At 44.8% G+C, this 18,456-nt stretch overlaps 1 protein-coding gene across 5 annotated transcripts; it reads right to left on the reverse strand.

Moving 5' to 3' along the window:
* Window positions 1–2,397: 2,397 nt before the first annotated feature.
* LOC132676678 (leukocyte immunoglobulin-like receptor subfamily A member 6) lies at window positions 2,398–18,406 on the reverse strand. 5 transcript variants are annotated; one of them, XM_078439323.2, is made up of 9 exons: window positions 10,573–18,406; window positions 10,248–10,381; window positions 10,054–10,089; window positions 9,580–9,864; window positions 9,127–9,429; window positions 8,606–8,902; window positions 8,086–8,388; window positions 3,066–3,113; window positions 2,398–2,920 (listed from the first exon to the last, which is right to left on the reverse strand). In XM_078439323.2, exons 1-9 carry the CDS (start codon window positions 10,596–10,598, stop codon window positions 2,775–2,777), a joined length of 1,578 nt encoding a protein of 525 aa, XP_078295449.2. In that variant the 5' UTR covers window positions 10,599–18,406; the 3' UTR covers window positions 2,398–2,774. The 5 variants fall into 5 exon arrangements, with proteins under 5 accessions (XP_078295449.2, XP_078295448.2, XP_078295447.2 ...); XM_078439322.2 differs by having other exon boundaries at window positions 3,066–3,116; XM_078439321.2 differs by lacking the exons at window positions 2,398–2,920; window positions 3,066–3,113 and adding an exon at window positions 7,065–7,352.
* Between the last annotated feature and the right edge of the window lie 50 nt (window positions 18,407–18,456).

An 18,456-nucleotide genomic window follows, 5' to 3' on the forward strand; every position in this document is an offset into this window, starting at 1 on the left:
TGTAAAATATGTAATTGTAATAAATGTAAACATATATATTTTCACACACATACATACATATATGCACCCAAATACATAATTCTTTCAAATTTTTTAAATTACCGGCTTCGCATCTTTTTTGTACTTCAGTTTATATTGCTATGATATACACATAATGATTTTTTTAGCTCTATTTCATTGGATTGCAATATAAGATTTCTTGCATAAATATATCAACATGTATTTATCCATTCTCATTATTATAGACATCTGGCTAACATGGACATCTGGGTAATATGGGTGATATAGGTATCTGAACAATAATATTCTTCCAGTCCATGAACATGGGATATCTTTCCATGTGTTTTCATCTTCATTTTTTTTCATCAAAGTCTCACAGTTTCCAGAGTACAGCTCTTTCACCTTTTGGGTTAAATTTGTTCCCAACTATTTTATTATTTTTATGTCATTGTAAATGAAATTATTTTCTTTTTTTCCTCTCATCAGTACAGCTTTTATTGAATCTTTAAAATATCACAAAAAAAGTCTGAAAAATAATCTGGTATCTTGCTGTTTCTGTAGCTGGACAACTTAGATATTGTTCATCAGCCTGCTGAACTGTTCCTTTTTCAGAAACATAGATATCATCCAAAAATTTTCTGATAATCCTTGTTTCCAACTATTGTGGCTCACTGAATCAAAGCAACTAAATTTGATGATGATATTGTCCTTCCTTTCTTGTAAGACTGTTCTCAGTCTTTCTGTTCTGCTGTGTCGCTAAAACTTCCTAAGTGGACTCTATAGTCTCCCAGAGCTGTTTTGTTCACGGCATTTGCAATGCCCACAGTTATTGATTGGGGTCTACTGTCTTGTTCTGGGACCTCAGAGAACCTGGTTATTCTGGAGCTCAGAGCATCACTCTTTCCATAGGTGTGGAGGGTCACATGATCACTGCCATAGAAAGGGACCAGCACATCTGGGACCCTGCTGCAAGGAAAGCCCAGGAAGGAATGGGAGCCTCTCTTCAAGGGGCCCTAATTTTTTTCTCTTCTCCACAAGGAAGGTCAATAAAGGAAGGATTACTGTCTGTGGAGCATAAATTATTTCAAAAGCCTGTCATTGGAGATTTCCTTGTGTCAGAAACTCTCCACCACCAAAATATCATTTCCACTTTTCATGACAACACTAAGGCTGAGGGAATCTGCCTCTGTTTTCAAGGTCAAGCCTCCAGTAAGTTTCTGCTGGGAATGGAGTGCAGAGACCCTGTCCCCATATGCCAGCATCCCTGAACACAGCTGCCTGCCCTAAAATTACTGAGACTGAGGGAAAGACAGTCCACAAATGAGCTGGGAGTGATGGTCCAGCTGAGCCAGCTGCTCAGGAAAGTGCTTGGATAGGGCAGAGGGGGAGGTAGTGAGGTGGAACAGGCAGACTCTTAAGGACAGACCTATATGAAGCTCAGGCATTTATATGGTTACCACCATAATGGATTGCATAGGAAGCTTTTCCTTCCATTCTTTATAGGGCTGAAGTTAGTCATGCCTGCTTAAATAATAACTGTGGTCTCTTCTTGACATTAAGTATGTGATGGAATAATCCTACATACAGGCTTCTTGATGTTTTCTTTCATTTTATTTAATGTGGTGTTTGAAACTGTTGATTTGTTTGTATGGTTTTATCTACACTAAATGACACCCTTGTCAATATTCTCATGCATATATCAGCATGCATATGCACACGGTTTCCTCTAGGGCATAGAGTTGTGGGACAGAGCTGTGTCTCTTCCTTTGACCAGGTGAATCTGACCTACTCCCCAAATTGAATGGAACAATTTATACTCCTACCAGTAATGTATTGGAATTCTAAGTACAAGGTATTTTCTCCAACAATCGATTTTGCAATTGTGTTCTCTTGCCTCTCATGTGAATGTACTAGGAATGGAGATTACAATTCACTGAAACTGTGGCATTACACTGAGGTGGTAAATCCAAGGATCTTACAAATAGAAGGAAGCATACGTACATGCTGGGGTTACCAGTGAGGTGTCCCACAGCTGGATCACACTCACCTGTGAAAGATGACTGTGTCCATGCTGGGCACACAGTGCATTCACATGAAATCTTGATGTTGGCCATGAAGGGCATGTTTACACCGAAGAAATGGGCAAATGCCGTGGGAAGCAGCTTTCTAAAAAATGGTTATTTCGTGAACCAGTGTAACAGCACAGCACCAGGCTGTCACTTCAGACAACCCTGTGCCCAGTCCAACTACAGGTATTTCTGGAAAATACCCCAGGAATCATTGGATGAGGAGCAAAGAGCTTTATGAGTCCGGAGGGAGTTAAGGCATTAGTTTTGGATTTCTCTGTCACAAAGTGGATCTGATTTTCACCCACTTACTCACTTATTAAAACAGATATTTTGTTTGGTGCTGAAGGAATGGAAGTAGACAGCACACATTAGGGAATGTGAAAATTGAAAATAAAGGAAAATGTATCCCAATAAAGTGGACCAGAACATGACACTGTAGGAAGGTATGAACCTAAACCAGTGTGAGATGTACCCTCCTGTCACAGGGATGAAAAAAGACAGGGTGGCAGTGAAGGGAATCCATCAATGGCAGGAGGGAAAGTACCACAGTTCATGGACGAAGAGTCCTGGCCAGGCAACAGCCCAGACAGTTTCTCAGCAGACAGTTCTGCTGGCAAAGCTGCAGATTTTCTTCCAGAACCCCCTGGACCATTAGGTTCATTCCCAGAGCTCTGCCACAAAGAGTGGTGGGTTGCCTCCATTTTCTCATTGTGTTTGTCTCCTGGTTGCATCTGGGGTTCTTCTGTGGCTGTGTCGAGGCTGAAATAGCAGAATCCCGAGGACCACCAGGATCAAGCCTGCCACACCCATGCGGATGAGATTCTCCATCGTGTAATCTTTGGGGTTGGAGGCTAGGAATGAGGACCAAGAGGTTACAGAGGTCAGGGGAGACCCAAATCACCCCGGATCCTGGATGTCCACCAAAGTCACCCACCTCCCCTTGATAGGACTTTACCCTCCATGCCAGTCCCAAAACTGAGATTTTCTTCTACTCACCAATGTTGGGGTCTGACTTGTTTTGGGGTGGGCTGATGGTGTCAGCTGCTACTGTGGGGAAAATAGAAGCAGATGCTCAGGTGCCTGAGACCACTGTCCAGCCTGTCTTCTGACTCTGTGTTCTATATCCCTCATTTCCTCATTACATAGTTTTTATACAGTTCCTGAACAACCCCTTCTCTGCAGTAATGGGGTTTCCTCTGGCATACTCATTGGATTTCTTCCATCTCCATGTCTTTTTTGAATTCAGACTTTGCTTATGAGTCACTCTGGAGTAGATGCTACCTGTGCCCTAGGAACTCAGGGTTGGGGAGAAAAATATCCTCCCAACACAGAAATAATTGTGTCCTTATATGTCCCCTGTTCAGTCTGGGATACAAAACCCCATGTGCTCATGTCCCCACAGCTGAGAGTTCCCATTTATTCAACAGCCAAGGATCCAGCATCCATGGATGAGGGGTTGGTATCAGGGGCTCCTGAAGGTTAGGAGCACAGAGGGACCGGATATTCCGGGGCAGGGTCTCCTTCCCTCCATCTCAGCCAGCTCCCATCTTTCTGGGACTGCATTTTATAAAATTTTTTTTTAACGTTTATTTATTTTTGAGACAGAGAGAGACAGCGCGTGAACAGGGGAGGGGCAGAGAGAGAGGGAGACACAGGATCTGAAACAGTCTCCAGGCTCTGAGCTGTCAGCACAGAGCCCGACACGGGGCTCGAACTCACAGACCGTGAGATCATGACCTGAGCCGAAGTCGGACGCCCAACCGACCGAGCCACCCAGGCGCCCCATCTGGGATTGCATTTTAATCTGTACCTGGAACTTTACATCCTTGTGTGCTTCCATTAATTCATTTTTCATATAATTAGAAATGCCCACACTGGTTGATAGATATACACATAGATAGGTGCACACATCTATACAAAACACATTAGTATGTATTTCCTAAAGGTGATGTTCATTTAGTGGGTCACATAAACACCATTATTCCTTGCTTGTGTGTGGGTCTAGGCAGGGAGATCCTATTGTGAAAAGCTATTGAATGAAGAGTATGGCCATGAAGATGAATATCTGTATATATATATATATATATATATATATATATATATATATATGTGTGTGTGTGTGTGTGTGTGTGTGTGTGTGTGTGTGTGTGTTATATTCATAGATCATTTGTATATACATATATAACCATATATATTTATATTAACAGAAATATTATAGACATATGATATATAATAATGTGTATTTGTATGGGTATATAGATCTTCCTGTCTAGAGAAAGGGAGAGACAGAGAGGTGTGGTCTGTCTGTTCCTCAACAGAACTGCAGTCATGTCTGTGGCCTGGGGGCAGGAAGACGACAGGAACACCTGGTCTCAGGCTTGGTGAATGGAGACAATTCAGGGAGGCATGCCCATAATGGGAGGCTCCATCATCATCTTGGTGTTTTGGGACAAACTCTAGAAATCTGGTGATGTTTCCAGTAAGGATAGCTAATCATTTTATTTACATTGTCAAAGACAAACTTTGCTCCCACTATCTCACAGGGTCAAACTGAGGAAGTCCCTATGTATGGTTTTCATCTTCAAGGAACAGAGAAGTTCAGTGGAATTATAATATCAAGTGAACACAAAGACAAGGAAATCATGAAAAACTATTACCTCATTTTAATATGAAAATCAAAATAGCAAAAAAAAAAAAAAAAAGAGAGAGAGACAAAAATTACAGACCCCAAATACTGAAAGTAATGTTGAAAAAGAAACCAAAGCAGGAGGCATCACAATTCTGGACTTCTAGCTGTACTACAAAGCTATAATCAACAAGACAGTATGGTACTGGCACAGAAACAGACACATAGATCAGTTGAACCCAGTAATGGACTGACACATTTATGGCCAACTAATCTTCAACAATATAGGAAAGAGTATCCAATGCAAAAGAGACAGTCTTTTCAGCAAATGGTGCTGGGAAAACTGGACAGCTACATGCAGAAGAATGAAACTGGACCACTTTCTTACACCATACAGATAAATAAATTCAAAATGAATAAAAGACCTAAAGATAAGACAGGAAACCATCAAAATCCCAGAGGAAAACACAGGAAGTAGCCTCTTTGACCTTCGCCACAGCAACTTCTTACTAGACATGTCTGGAGGCAAGGGAAACAAAAACAAAAATGAACTGTAAGGACCTCATCAAGATGAAAAGCTTCTGCACAATGAAGGAAACAGTCAACAAAACTAAAAGGCAACCAATGGACTGGGAGAAGTATTTTCAAATGATATATCAGATAAAGAATAGTATCTAAAATCTATAAAGAACGCATCACACTCAATCCCACGAAACCAAATAATCCAGTGAAGAAATGGGCAGAAACCATGAATAGGCAATTTTCCAAAGAAGACATCCAGATGGCTAACAGACACATGAAAAGATCCTCAACATCTCTCATTTCAGAGAAATATAAATCAAAACCAGAATGATAACCACCTCACACCTGTCAGAATTGCTAATGTTAACACCTCAAGAAACAACAGATGTTGGCCAGGATGGGGAGAAGGGGGAACCCTTTACACTGCTGGTGGGAATGCAAACTGTTGTACCCACTCTGGAAAACAGTATGGAGGGTCCTCAAAAAACTAAAAATAGAAGTATGTTAGACCCAGAAATTGTAATTGTAGGTGTTATCCAAAGAATAGAAAAATGTTGATTCAAAGGGGAACATGCACTCCAAGGTTTATAGCAGCACTATCAACAATAGCCAAATTATGAAAAAAGCCCAATGTCCATTTTCTGATGAATGGATAAAGAAGATGTGGTGTGTATGTGTGTGTGTAAGATACATACACACACACACACACACACACACACACACGAAATACTACTCTGCGATGGAAAAGAATAAAATCTTGCCATTTGCAACAATGTGGATGGAGCTAGAGTGTATTATGCTAAGGCTAAATAAGTGAGTCAGAGAAAAACAAATATCATATAATTTCACTCACATGTGAAACTTAAGACAGACAACAGATGAACACAGGGGAAGGGAAGGAAAATAAGATAAAAATAGAGAATGATTTTAAGTGATACATCACTGGGTTCTGCTACTGAAGCCAATACTACATAGTGTGTTAACTAACTTGAATTAAAAAAATATTTTTAATGTTTACTTATTTTTGAGAGAGAAGGAGAGACAGAGTGCAAGCAGGGGAGGGGCAGAGAGAGGGGGAGAGACAGAATCCAGAGCACGTTCCAGGCTCTGAGCCATCAGCACAGAGCCCAATGTGGGGCTCACACCCACGAACCACGAGATCATGACCTGTGCTGAATTTGGACGCTCAACTGATTGAGCCACCCAGGTGCCCCAATAAATAAATTAATTAGAAAAAAAAAAAACAGCAATGGGAAGTCAGAGAGTGCATAGTGAGTTAACGGCACATAAAAATATGCCCAAACCAATAGCTCCCTTAGGCATACTTAGCTATTATTCAGACAACTTACTTTGTGGTATTAAAGTAGTTAACCAATTCTTAAAACAAGCTATGAATTGACACCATTTTTACGAATAAAGTTGAAAAGCTTTGAACCTGGTATCAGGTGTGCACCCAGTGGCAGTGGGGCCCCCAGGTAAGCATAGGGGGCAGCAGAGCAGAGCCCACAGGTATAGAGACTTCCCTCTAGGGGAGAGTCCATGGGGCCTGACACCACAGTTCAGATTCTGATATGGAGGCATCAGGAAGAGAGTAGGAGGCCTCTGTCTACTCAGAATCCTTCATCCACCCCTCACCCACACCCTAACTCTCATCTCTGCTGAGACTGAAGGATGGGGGAGCCTGGGTGGAGGTCCCTGCTCTTTCCAACTTCTCCTGGGCTGGACCCTACTCTACGGAGTCCCCTGAACCCTTCATTTGTCACTGTCTCAGGTTTTCCTGAGGATTGGGCCCTGAGCTGATGGAGTCAGTAAGGACAGGGTTGGGGACCCCTCACCTGAGACCTGGAGCTCCAGGGTCACTGGGGTGTGACAACAGGTGGGGGGAGGTGCTGTATGAGCCATAGCACCTGTAGGTCCCAACCTGGGCTGAGGTCACAGGATCATGGAGAATTTGGCCTGGTAATGCCCATCTCGGTACTCTGATCTAAGACGCAGGGGGGGATTGGCTTCCCCCTCCTTGGACAGAAGGAAAGTGTCCACAGAGCTCCAGGACTGACACAGCAGGGTCACATTCTCTCCTGAGGCCACCATGGGTCCTGGCTGCACTGAGAGGGAGGGTGTGGAGGGGAGCTGTCCTGGAGAGAGGAAGGCAGGTGAGGGGCTGTCCATCCTTGCTCTGACTGTCTGTCTGTCTGTCCTCTGAGTCTCTCCCCTTCCCCATCCCCTGTCTCTCTGTCTCCCTCCCTCCCTGGGGACCCCACACCCCTGATCCCAGCCACCACCACCTGGGACGCCCCCAGCAGGGCCTGTGCAGAGTCTGGGGCCCTGACTGAACCCGTGTCCCCTCACCTGTGACCAGGATGTCCAGGGGGTCACTGGGGGCCGACCACTCGGAGGAGAGGTTGTGTCCACCATAGCATGTGTACCGGCCCCCGTGGGAGCTGTTCACTGGGCCCAGGGGGAAGTCGGCCCCCGAGAGCCCAGCCTGGGGCTGCAGGCTAAGGTGCTGGGGAAGGTCACATGCCCCCTCCTTGTACAGAGTGAATCTGTCATAGCCAACATCAGAGCAACACTGGAGGGTCAACCTCTGTCCAGGGGTCAAGAAAGGGCTCTGCTGGGTCAGGAGGGAAGGCTTCCTGGACACACTTGGGAGACAACCAGTCGTGGATTGAGGAGCAGATTCTCCCCAAACGTCTCTTCTCCTATCCTGGCCCCCAGGTCTCAGTGTCTCTCACATTCTGTCTCTGACCTGTGAGATCCCCATGTCTCCTCCCCCCACCCTCTGATCTGGGGCTCCCCTGGGAGCAGAGCCTCCATAACCTGTCTGGTGGTCAAAACACGGATGGAACAAAAATCAGCTTCCCTCACCTGAGACCAGGAGCTCCAGGGCATCACTGGGGTGTGACAACAGGTAGGGGAAGTTGCTATATGAGCCGTAGCACCTGTAGGTCCCCCCCTGGGCTGAGGTCACAGGACTCATGGAGAATTTGGCCTGGTAATGTCCAGCTCGGTACTTTGATCTAAGACGCAGGGGAGGGTCGGCTGCCCCCTCCTTGGACAGAAAGAAAGTGTTCACAGAGCTCCAGGACTGACACAGCAGGGTCACGTTCTCTCCTGAGGCCACCGTGGGTCCTGGCTGCACTGAGAGGGAGGGTGTGTAGGAGAGCTGCCCTAGAGAGAGGAAGGCAGGTGAGGGGCTGTCCATCCTTGCCCTGAACTGAGTCTGTCTGTCTGTCCTCTGAGTCTCTCCCCTTCCCCATCCCCTGTCTCTCTGTCTCCCTCCCTCCCTGGGGACCCCACACCCCTGATCCCAGCCACCACCACCTGGGACACCCCCAGCAGGGCCTGTGCAGAGTCTGGGGCCCTGACTGAACCCGTGTCCCCTCACCTGTGACCAGGATGTCCAGGGGGTCACTGGGGGCCGACCACTCGGAGGAGAGGTTGTGTCCACCATAGCATGTGTACCGGCCCCCGTGGGAGCTGTTCACTGGGCCCAGGGGGAAGTCGGCCCCCGAGAGCCCAGCCTGGGGCTGTAGGCTAAGGTGCTGGGGAAGGTCACGTGCCGCCTCCTTGTATAGAGCGAATCTGTCATAGCCGACGTCAGAGCGACACTGGAGGGTCAGCCTCTGTCCAGGGGTCAAGAAAGGGCTCTGCTGGGTCAGGAGGGAGGGCTTCCTGGACACACCTGGGAGACAACCAGTCGTGGATTGAGGAGCAGATTCTCCCCAAACCTCTCTTCTCCTGTCCTGACCCCCAGGTCTCAGTGTCTCTCACATTCTGTCTCTCTGACCTGTGAGATCCCCGTGTCTCCTCCCCCCACCCTCTGATCTGGGGCTCCCCTGGAAGCAGAGCCTCCATAACCTGTCTGGTGGTCAAAACATGGGTGCAACAAAAATCAGACTCCCTCACCTGAGACCAGCAGTTCTAGGGGGTCACTGGGCTGTGACCACAACTGGGGAGTGTTGTTGAAATAGCCATGGCATCTGAAAGTCCACCTGGCGCTGGGGGTCACAGGGCCCACAGGAAACAGGGCCTGGAACTGTCCACTGGTGTGTCGCTGGGAGTCCAGGATCCAGGCGGGTCTGGGCTCTCCTTCCCTCATCAGGATGAACCTATGGAATCCTACCCATGAGGTGCACTGGAGGGTCACCTTCCCTCCTGAGGTCACGACGGGGCTGGGCAGGGCTGAGAGACGGGGTTTGCCATAGAATCCTAGGAGAGGAGGAAGGGGCGTGTTAAATGGGGCTCAGATTCCACCCCCCACAATACCCCCAGGGCTGGACTGTGAGAGGGAGACGCTCTGGGAGCAGACCCCCTCCCTGAAGGCAGAGCCTGGGGCGGGGACCCTGAGGGGGCTCGCACCTGTCACCACCAGCTCCAGGGGGTCACTGCGCTCTGACAAGCCAGCGGGGCTTCGATAGTAACAGTGATACCGTCCTGCATGTCTATCTGTCATGTGTGCGATGGAGAACTTGGCCATGTTCCCAGGCTTCTTTGGGATATGAACATCCCGAAGCCCTAATCTTCCCTCTTCATCCAGAAGGAACACTTGGGACTCCAGAGTCCCCTGACAGCAGATGGTCACAGGTGTCCCCCAGGGGACCACAAGGCCTGGCTCAGCCCAGATGGTGGGTTTGGGGAGGGCCCCTGGAAGGAAACAGAGGCAAAATCACAAGACCTTCCCCACCCCCAGTTCTCAGCTCAGACCCAATCCCCCAGACGTCCCCTCTCCATCTGCCCAGAACTGCTGTTCTCCATTTGCAGCTGCCTGGTGGGTGACCCCTGTCTCCAGTGAGGAGGGGACATGCTCCTAGGGACCCCTAGGGACACACTTACCTGCCTGCCCTCGGGTCCTGGGGCCCACACTCAGTCCTGGAAGAGAGTTCCTGTGAGAGGATGGCCCCAAATCCTGAGCAGAACCCCTCCTCCCCATGAGCCTCCTGTGCCTGGGGTCTCTGAAACCCCAGGGCCTGGCTGTGACTGCGGGCCCCTCCCAGACTAGGGCGTCCCCTCCCCTCCTGAGATCTCACCGAGGAGAAGCAGGGCTGTGAGGGTGGGGGTCATGGCGTCTCCTGCCTCTGTCCCTGGTTTTGCAGATGGAGGGATCTCAGTGCCCGCAGGACAGAGAGAAGCACAGGGTGTGGCCACTTGGGGGCTGGTCCGCCTGGTCATGGGGTTGTCACGTCAGCAGCCCCACAGGAAGGAGAACAGCCTGTCCCCAGGGGGTGGCTCTGGTGTCCATGAAGGTGCAGTAAGTGGACCCCGAGTTTTCCTGAGATGCCCTGTCTAGGTGAGGAGACCAGGGCACGTCCTTCCCTCCCAGAGACTCCCCTATGGGTTCTCCGTCATTCTCACCACATCCTGGGGGTGCCACCACACATGGGGTTCCCAGGCTCCGGAGATGCTGTAGGTGACGAGGGTTCTAGATCTTCTGTGGCCTCATGTCAGTGCAGACATACCTGTGGCATTTCTGCATGATTCAGGTCAAGGTCACCATGGCAATGCACACAGAGGAGAAATACAGGGAAATAGGGAAGGAAACACAACCCTCTCCTGGCCTTAGAGTGTGGGCTTTCTTTCTGTCACAGCCTTCATGGACTTCTCTATTTTCCTGTGTCATCATCCACCTCCACTTCCTGGGAACACGCCCATGAGTCCCTCCTGTCTCTCAGTGCCCCTTGTGTCTGGGGCAGAGTCCTCCTTTCCATTCTGGGACCCTGCATGCAAGATGTAGGGGACAATGCATGGGTGAGTGCCCTGATCTGGGGGACAAAGCTAATTCTAATGTAAATATTACTCCATCATCTGCTGCCCATGTGACCTTAGCAGAGGGACCTGGTCTGTAGCACTTTGTCCTTAACCCCACTCCTCACAATGGGTGTGGGGTCAGGGGTACCCAGAACATGGCAGAGTCAATCATTGTTAGTTTCCCAACCTGAATAAGAGGGGTGTGGTTGGGACGGGAGAGGACCAGGTGTTGGGCCCCACAGTCAGGTTGGACCAGGGATATACCCTCTCTAGAGGACCCATCTGCTTCTAACGTGGAGAAATGCTATTTATGATGTTTCTGAAGTAGCTGGCATCCATCAACTGCAAGAAAGGGGAAACAAACGTTTCTAGAATTGACAGGACCACAAGAGAAAAAGAGGCCAAAGCCAAGTGACCACCAGTCCCTGGGATCCAGCTGGGGGTCATCCAATTTGACTTCTGCCTCTGTGTGGCCAGGAGGGGCAGCCAGGTGTTCACAGGCAGGAAGGGCATGTGCTTTCTGGGTGACTGTGGAAGCTTCATGGCCCTCCACCATGTGTGGGGTGGGACCTGACATGTCTCTGCCCACTGATCCAGCCCAAGGTCAGCACTGAGCCATGTTCCCTCTGTCTGTGTGTAAAGTGCTTCCTTCCGTTGGAGCCCCACATGGGTGTCAGTGCATGTGTGAATGTGTGGCTCCCATGGGAGCCATCAGTGCCCAAATTTCCCTCATCAGATGCTATGTTGGGAGAGTGGAGGCCACAGGACAAGGTTTCCATGACTATCCACCCCTTACAGCTTCAAGACAGCCCTGGGAGCAACTGTCTCTGGAAATAGGTGTGTGGAGGTGAGTGTACAATATGAATGGACGTCAGACTCTCTATAAGTCATTTATCATAGCTGAGATTATAGAACAGTAAGAATATAGGAAACTCATTATGTTATCCATGTTACACATCTGAAAGAGTAGAGAAGAAAACTGAAGTTTTGAAGCCATAACAGAGATTATATTATAGAAGATACATAAATTTAGAAATGCATTAGTGAATACGCTGGAGGTAAAAACCTATAGATCAGCTCTAGCTGTTTTTGGTGGAGACTTTCAGGTTTTCCATGAAGACTATCATGTCATCTGCAAAGTGCAGGATATAAAATCAATCTACAGAAATCAGCTGCATTTCTTTACACCAATAATGAAGCAGCAAAAAGAGATATCAAGGAATTGATCCCATTTAGAAACTGCACCAAAACCCTTAAGATATCTAGAAATGAACCTAAGCAAAGAGATAAAAAGATCTGTTTGCTTAACTATAGAAAGCTTATGAAAAAATTGAAGAGGAAACAAAGAAATAGAAAATTATTCCATGTTCATGGATTGGAAGAACAAATATTGTTCAAATGTTCATACTGCCCAAAGCAATCTACTCATTTAATGCAACCCTATCAAAATAATACCAGCATTCTTCACAGAGCTAGAATAAAGAGTTCTAAAATTTGTGTGGAAACAGAAAAGACTCTGAATGGCCAAAGGAATGTTGAAAAAGAAAACCAAACCTGGAGGCATCACAATTCTGGACTTCAAGATGCATTACAAAGCTGTAATCATCAAGACGGTATAGTACTGGCACAAAAAAACGGACACATAGATCAATGGAATGTAATGGAGAGCTCAGAAATGGACCCACAAGTCTATGGCCAACTAATTTTGACAAAGCAGGAAAGAATATCCAATGGAAAAAGACAGTTTCTTCAGCAAATGGTGTTAGGACAACTGGACAGCGACGTACAGAAGAATGAACCTGGACCCTTTCTTACCCCATACACAAAAATAGATTGAAAATGGATGAAAGACCTAAATGTGAGACAGGAAACCATCAAAATTCTACAGGAGAAAATAGACAGCAACTTCTTTGACCTAGGATGCAGCCACTTCTTATTGAACATTTCTCCAGAGGCAAGGGAAATAAAAGCAAAAATGAACTATTGGGACCTCATCAATATAAAAAGCTTCTGCACAGCAAAGCAAACAATCAACAAAACTAAAAGGCAACCGACAGAATGGAAGAAGAAATTCTCAAATGACATATTGGATAAATGGCTCATATCCAAAATCTGTAAAGAACTTCTCAAACTCAACACCCAAAAAACAAATACTCCAGTGAAGAAATGGGCAGAAGACATGAATAGACACTTCTCCAAAGAAGACATCCAGATGGCCAACAGACACATGAAAAGATGCTCAACATCACTCATCATCAAGAAAATACAAATCAAAACCACAATGAGATACCATCTCACACCTGTCTGAATGCCTAAAATTAACAACTCAGGAAATAACAAATGTTGTAGAGGATGTGGAGAAAAGGGAACCCTGGTGCACTGCTGGGGGGAATGCAAACCAGTGTGGCCACTCTGGAGAACAGTGTAGAGGTTCCTCAAAAAATTAAAAATAGAACTACCTTACAACCCAGCAATTGCATTAATAGGTATTTAATCAAAGGATACAAAAATGCTGATTCAAAGGGGCACATGTACCCCAATGTTTCTAGCAGTACTATCAACAATAGCCAAAGTATGGAAAGAGTCCAAATATCCACTGACAGAAGAATGGATAAAGATGTACTCAATGGAATACTACTCAGGGAACAAAAAAGATTAAATCTTGCCATTTGCCACAATGTGGATGGAACTAGAGAGCATTACGCGAAGTGAATTATGTCAGTCCGAGAAAGACAGATATCAAATAATTTCACTCATATGTGAAATTTTAAAAAGACAACAGATGAACATGGCAAAAGGGAAGGAAAAACAAGATAAAAACAGAGGGAGGCAAACCATGAGACTGTTAAAAACCAAGAACAAACTGAAGGTTGCTGGAGGGGAGGTGGGTGGGGTAATGGGCTGAGTGGGTGATGGGTATTAAGAAGGGCACTTTTCGGATGAGCACTGGGTGTCATATGTAAGAGATGAATCACTGGGTTCCTCTCCTGAAACCAAAACGGCACTGTATGCTAATTAACTTGAATTTAACTTTAAAAAAAAGACTAGATGGAACAGTCTCAAACTATTTTTACCATCATTGAGAAGACACAGATGAATATAAAGACACAGAATATAAAATTGGAAAACAATGTTGAGGACACTTTGTCAGGTGCAATGCACAGACTGAAGTACTTGGGGAACAGGGAGTCTGGTGGATATGGTGAGTTCTGGAAGGAGAGCAGTGAGGAGGATATTGGACAGCCATCAAGGGGTCACTGGCTGGGAATTTTGCAGAGATGGAGACAGGAGACTGCTGGTGTGCACAGTATATCCATGACATCTGTGTCTTGATATTTCGTGGTGGAGTTCATAGTGGGAAATTTCTCAGTTTTTCCTCATTGAGGATGATATTAGTTGCGTGTCTTTTGCATATGGCCTTTATGATCTTGAGGTATGTTCCTTCTACCCCTACTTTCTTTTTTATATATTAAATGTAATTTATTGTCAAATTGGTTTCCATACAACACCCAGTGCCCATCCCAACAGGTGCCCTCCTCAATGCTCATCACCCATTTTCCCCTCTCCCCCACCCTCCATCAACTCTAGCTTTGTTCTCAGTATTTAAGAGTCTCTTATGGTTTGCCTCCTTCCCTCTCTGTAACATTTTCCCCCACCCCTCCCCCCATGGTCTTCTGTTAAGTTTCTCAGGATCCACATATGAGTGAAAACATACGTTATCTATCTTTCTCTGCCTGACTTATTTCACTTAGCATAATACCCCCCAGTTCCATCCACGTTGCCGCAAATGGCCGGATTTCATTCTTTCTCATTGCCAAGTAGTATTCCATTGTATATATAAACCACATCTTCTTTATCCATTTGTCAGTTGATGGGCATTTGGGCTCTTCCCATAATTTGGCTATTGTTGAAAGTGCTGCTATAAACATTGGGGTAGAAGTGCCCCTATGCATCAGCACTCCTATATCCCCTGGGTAAATTCCTAGCAGTGCTATTGCTGGGTCATAGGGTAGATCTATTTTTAATTTTTTGAGGAACCTCCACACTGTTTTCCAGAGCAGCTGCACCAGTTTGCATTCCCACCAACTGTGGAAGAGGGTTCCTGTTTCTCCACATCCTCGCCAACATCTATAGTCTCCTGATTTGTTCATTTTAGCCACTCTGACCAGCGTAAGGTGTTATCTCAATGTGGTTTTGATTTGTATTTCCCTGATGAGGAGTGACGTTGAGCTTCTTTTCATGTGTCTGTTGGCCATCTGGATGTCTTCTTTAGAAAAGTGTCTGTTCATGTCTTCTGCTCATTTCTTCACTGGATTTTTTTGTTTTTAAGGTGTGGAGTTTGGTGAGTTCCTTACAGATTTTGGATACTAGCCCTTTATCCGATATGTCATTGGCAAATATCTTTTCCCATTCTGTCAGTTGCCTTTTAGTTTTGTTGATTGTTTCCTTTGCAGTGCAGAAACTTTTTATCTTGATGAGGTCCCAATAGTTCATTTTTGCTTTTAATTCCCTTGCCTTTGGAGATGTGTCGAGTAAGAAATTGCTGCGGCTGAGGTCAAAGAGGTCTTTTCCTGCTTTCTCCTCTAGGGTTTTAATGGTTTCCTGTTTCACATTCAGGTCCTTCATCCATTTTGAGTTTATTTTTGTGAATGGTGTAAGAAAGTGGTCTAGTTTCATTCTTCTGCATGTTGCTGTCCAGTTCTCCCAGCACCATTTGTTAGAAGACTGTCTTTTTTCCATTGGATACTCTTTCCTGCTTTGTCAAAGATTAGTTGGCCATATATTTGTGGGTCCAATTCTGGGGTCTCTATTCTATTCCATTGGTCTATGTGTCTGTTTTTGTGCCAACACCATACTGTCTTGATGATTACAGGCTAAAGTCTGGGATTGTGATGCCTCCCACTTTGGTTTTCTTCTTCAATATTACTTTGGTGGGCCACCTGTGTGGCTCAGTTGGTTGAGGGTCTGACTTCGGCTCAGGTCATGATCTCGCTGTCTGTGAGTTCGAGCATCAGGCTCTGTGCTGACAGCTCAGAGCCTGGGGCCTGTTTCAGATTCTTTGTCTCCCTCTCTCTCTGCCCCCTCCCCCACTCATGCTCTGTCTGTCTCTCTCTCTGCAAAAATAAATAAACATTAAAAACTTTTTAAATTTAATAATACTTTAGCTATTCGGGGTCTTTTGTAATTCCATACAAATTTTAGGATCGCTTGTTCTAGCTTTGAGAAGAATGCTGGTGCAATTTTGATTGCTATTGCATTGAATGCCACACACTTCCAAAACTCAAAGGGAAGAAATAGAAAATTTGAACAGATGCATAACCAGTGAAGAAATGGAATCAGTTATCAAAAATCTCGCAACAAATAAGTCCTGGACCAGATGGCTTCCCTGGGGAATTCTACCAGATATTTAAAGCAGAAATAATACCTATCCTTCTCAGGCTGTTCCAAAAAATAGAAAGGGAAGGAAAGCTTCCAGACTCATACTATGAGGCCAGCATTACTTTGATTCCCAAACCAGACAGAGATCCAGCAAAGAAAGAGAACTACAGGCCAATATCCCTGATGAATATGGATGCAAAAATTCTCAACAAGATACTAGCAAATCGAAATAAACACCATATAAAAGGAATTATTCACCATGATCAAGCGGGATTCATTTCTGGGCTGCAGGGTTGCTTCAATATTCTCACATCAATCAATGTGATACATCACATTAATAAAAGAAAAGAACCATATGATCCTGTCAATCGATGCAGAAAAAGCATTTGACAAAATACAGCATCCTTTCTTAATAAAAACCCTCGAGAAAGTCGAGATAGAAGGAACATCATAAAAGCCATTTATGAAAAGCCCACAGCTAATATCATCCTCAAAGGGGAAAAACTGAGAGCTTTCCCCCTGAGATCAGGAACACAACAGGGATGCCCACTCTCACCGCTGTTGTTTAACATAGTGCTGGAAGTTCTAGCATCAGCAATCAGACAACAAAAGGAAATCAAAGGCATCAAAATTGGCATAGATGAAGTCAAGCTTTCACTTTTTGCAGACGACATGATACTGCACATGGAAAACCTGACAGACTCCACCAAAAGTCTGCTAGAACTGATACATGAATTCAGCAAAGTCGCAGGGTAGAAAATTAATGTAAAGAAATCAGTTGCATTTTTATACACCAATAATAAAGCAACGGAAAGAGAAATAAAGAAACCGATCCTATTCACAATTGCACTAAGAACCATAAAATACCTAGGAATAAACCTAAACAAAGATGTAAAAGATCTGTATGCTGAAAACTATAGAAAGCTTATGAAGGAAATTGAAGAAAATACAAAGAAATGGAAAAACACTCCATGATCATGGATTAGAAGAATAAATATTGTTAAAATGTCAATAAAATATTTTTAAAGGCAGAAGAGGAAAAATAGAAGAACAAACAAAAGAGGGGACAAACAAAAATAAAATGGGAAATCTAATAACAATCTTATCAGGAATTACACTATATGTAAATGATCTAAATACAACACTTAAAAGACAAAGATTTTAAGATGGGTTTAAGAAAAACAACTATATTAGTTTTGCTTCCCAATATAAACACTGTGAGAGGGACAAAACATAAGAGACTCTTAGATATGGAGAACAAACAGAGGGTTACTGGAGGGGTTGTGGGATGGGGGGATGGGCTAAATGAGTAAGAGGCATTAAGGAATCTACTCCTGAAATCATTGTTGCACTATATGCTAACTAACTTGGATGTAAATTTAAAAAAAATTAATTAAAGATGAAAAAAAGAAAAACAACTATAAGCAAAACTCTATTTGCAGTCTATAAGAAATTCACTTCAAATATAATGGTGTAAATGGGTGAAAAGCAAAAGAATGAACAATGTGGATGAATCTTGAAAACATTGTGCTAAGTAAAAAATCCAGACACAAAAAGTCGCATATTGTATGATTCCACTTAGATGTACTAAGTAGACAAATTCACAGACATAGGAATTGGAACAGAGATTGACAAGGGCTGGTGGCAAAGGGACATGGGAGTAATTATTTAATGTGTAGGGAGTTTCCATTTGGTATAATAACAGTGTTCTGGAAATGGATAGTGGTGATGATTATCTAAGATGGTAAATATACTTCATGCCACTGAATTATATGCTTTAGTGATGGTTAAAATGGTGAATTTTATGTAATGTAACCACATGAAAAGGTAGAAGAGGGGTGCCTGGGTGGCTCAATTAGTTGAGCATCTGACTTCAGCTCAGGTAATGATTTCACAGTTTGTGAGTTCAAGTCCCACATCGTGGTCTGTGCTGACAGTGCAGAGCCTGGAGCCTGCTTCAGATTCTGTGTTTCCTTCTCTCTCTCTCTGTCCCTCCCCCACTCACACTCTATTTCTCTCTCTCAAAAAATAAATAAAAACATAAAAAAGTAGAAGAATGAAAAGTGTACTATGCAAACATTAATCAAAAGAAAATTTAAGGGGTTGTATTAG

The sequence above is a fragment of the Panthera onca genome, chromosome E2, assembly GCF_046562875.1.
Source record: "Panthera onca isolate mPanOnc1 chromosome E2, mPanOnc1 haplotype 2, whole genome shotgun sequence".
NCBI classification, from domain to species: domain Eukaryota; kingdom Metazoa; phylum Chordata; class Mammalia; order Carnivora; family Felidae; genus Panthera; species Panthera onca.

Excerpts from the sequence above, each read along its gene's own strand:
- LOC132676678 (XM_078439321.2), bottom strand. The coding sequence starts at position 10,598 with ATGTGTGGTGGCACCCCCAGGATGTG. Across the intron at positions 10,382-10,572 it reads GGTGGCACCCCCAGGATGTG|GCGGACCAGCCCCCAAGTGG; the intron begins GTGAGAATGACG and ends CCCCATGACCAG. Across the intron at positions 7,353-8,085 it reads CCTGGAGCTCCTGGTCTCAG|GACAGCTCCCCTCCACACCC; the intron begins GTGAGGGAAGCT and ends TCCTCTCTCCAG.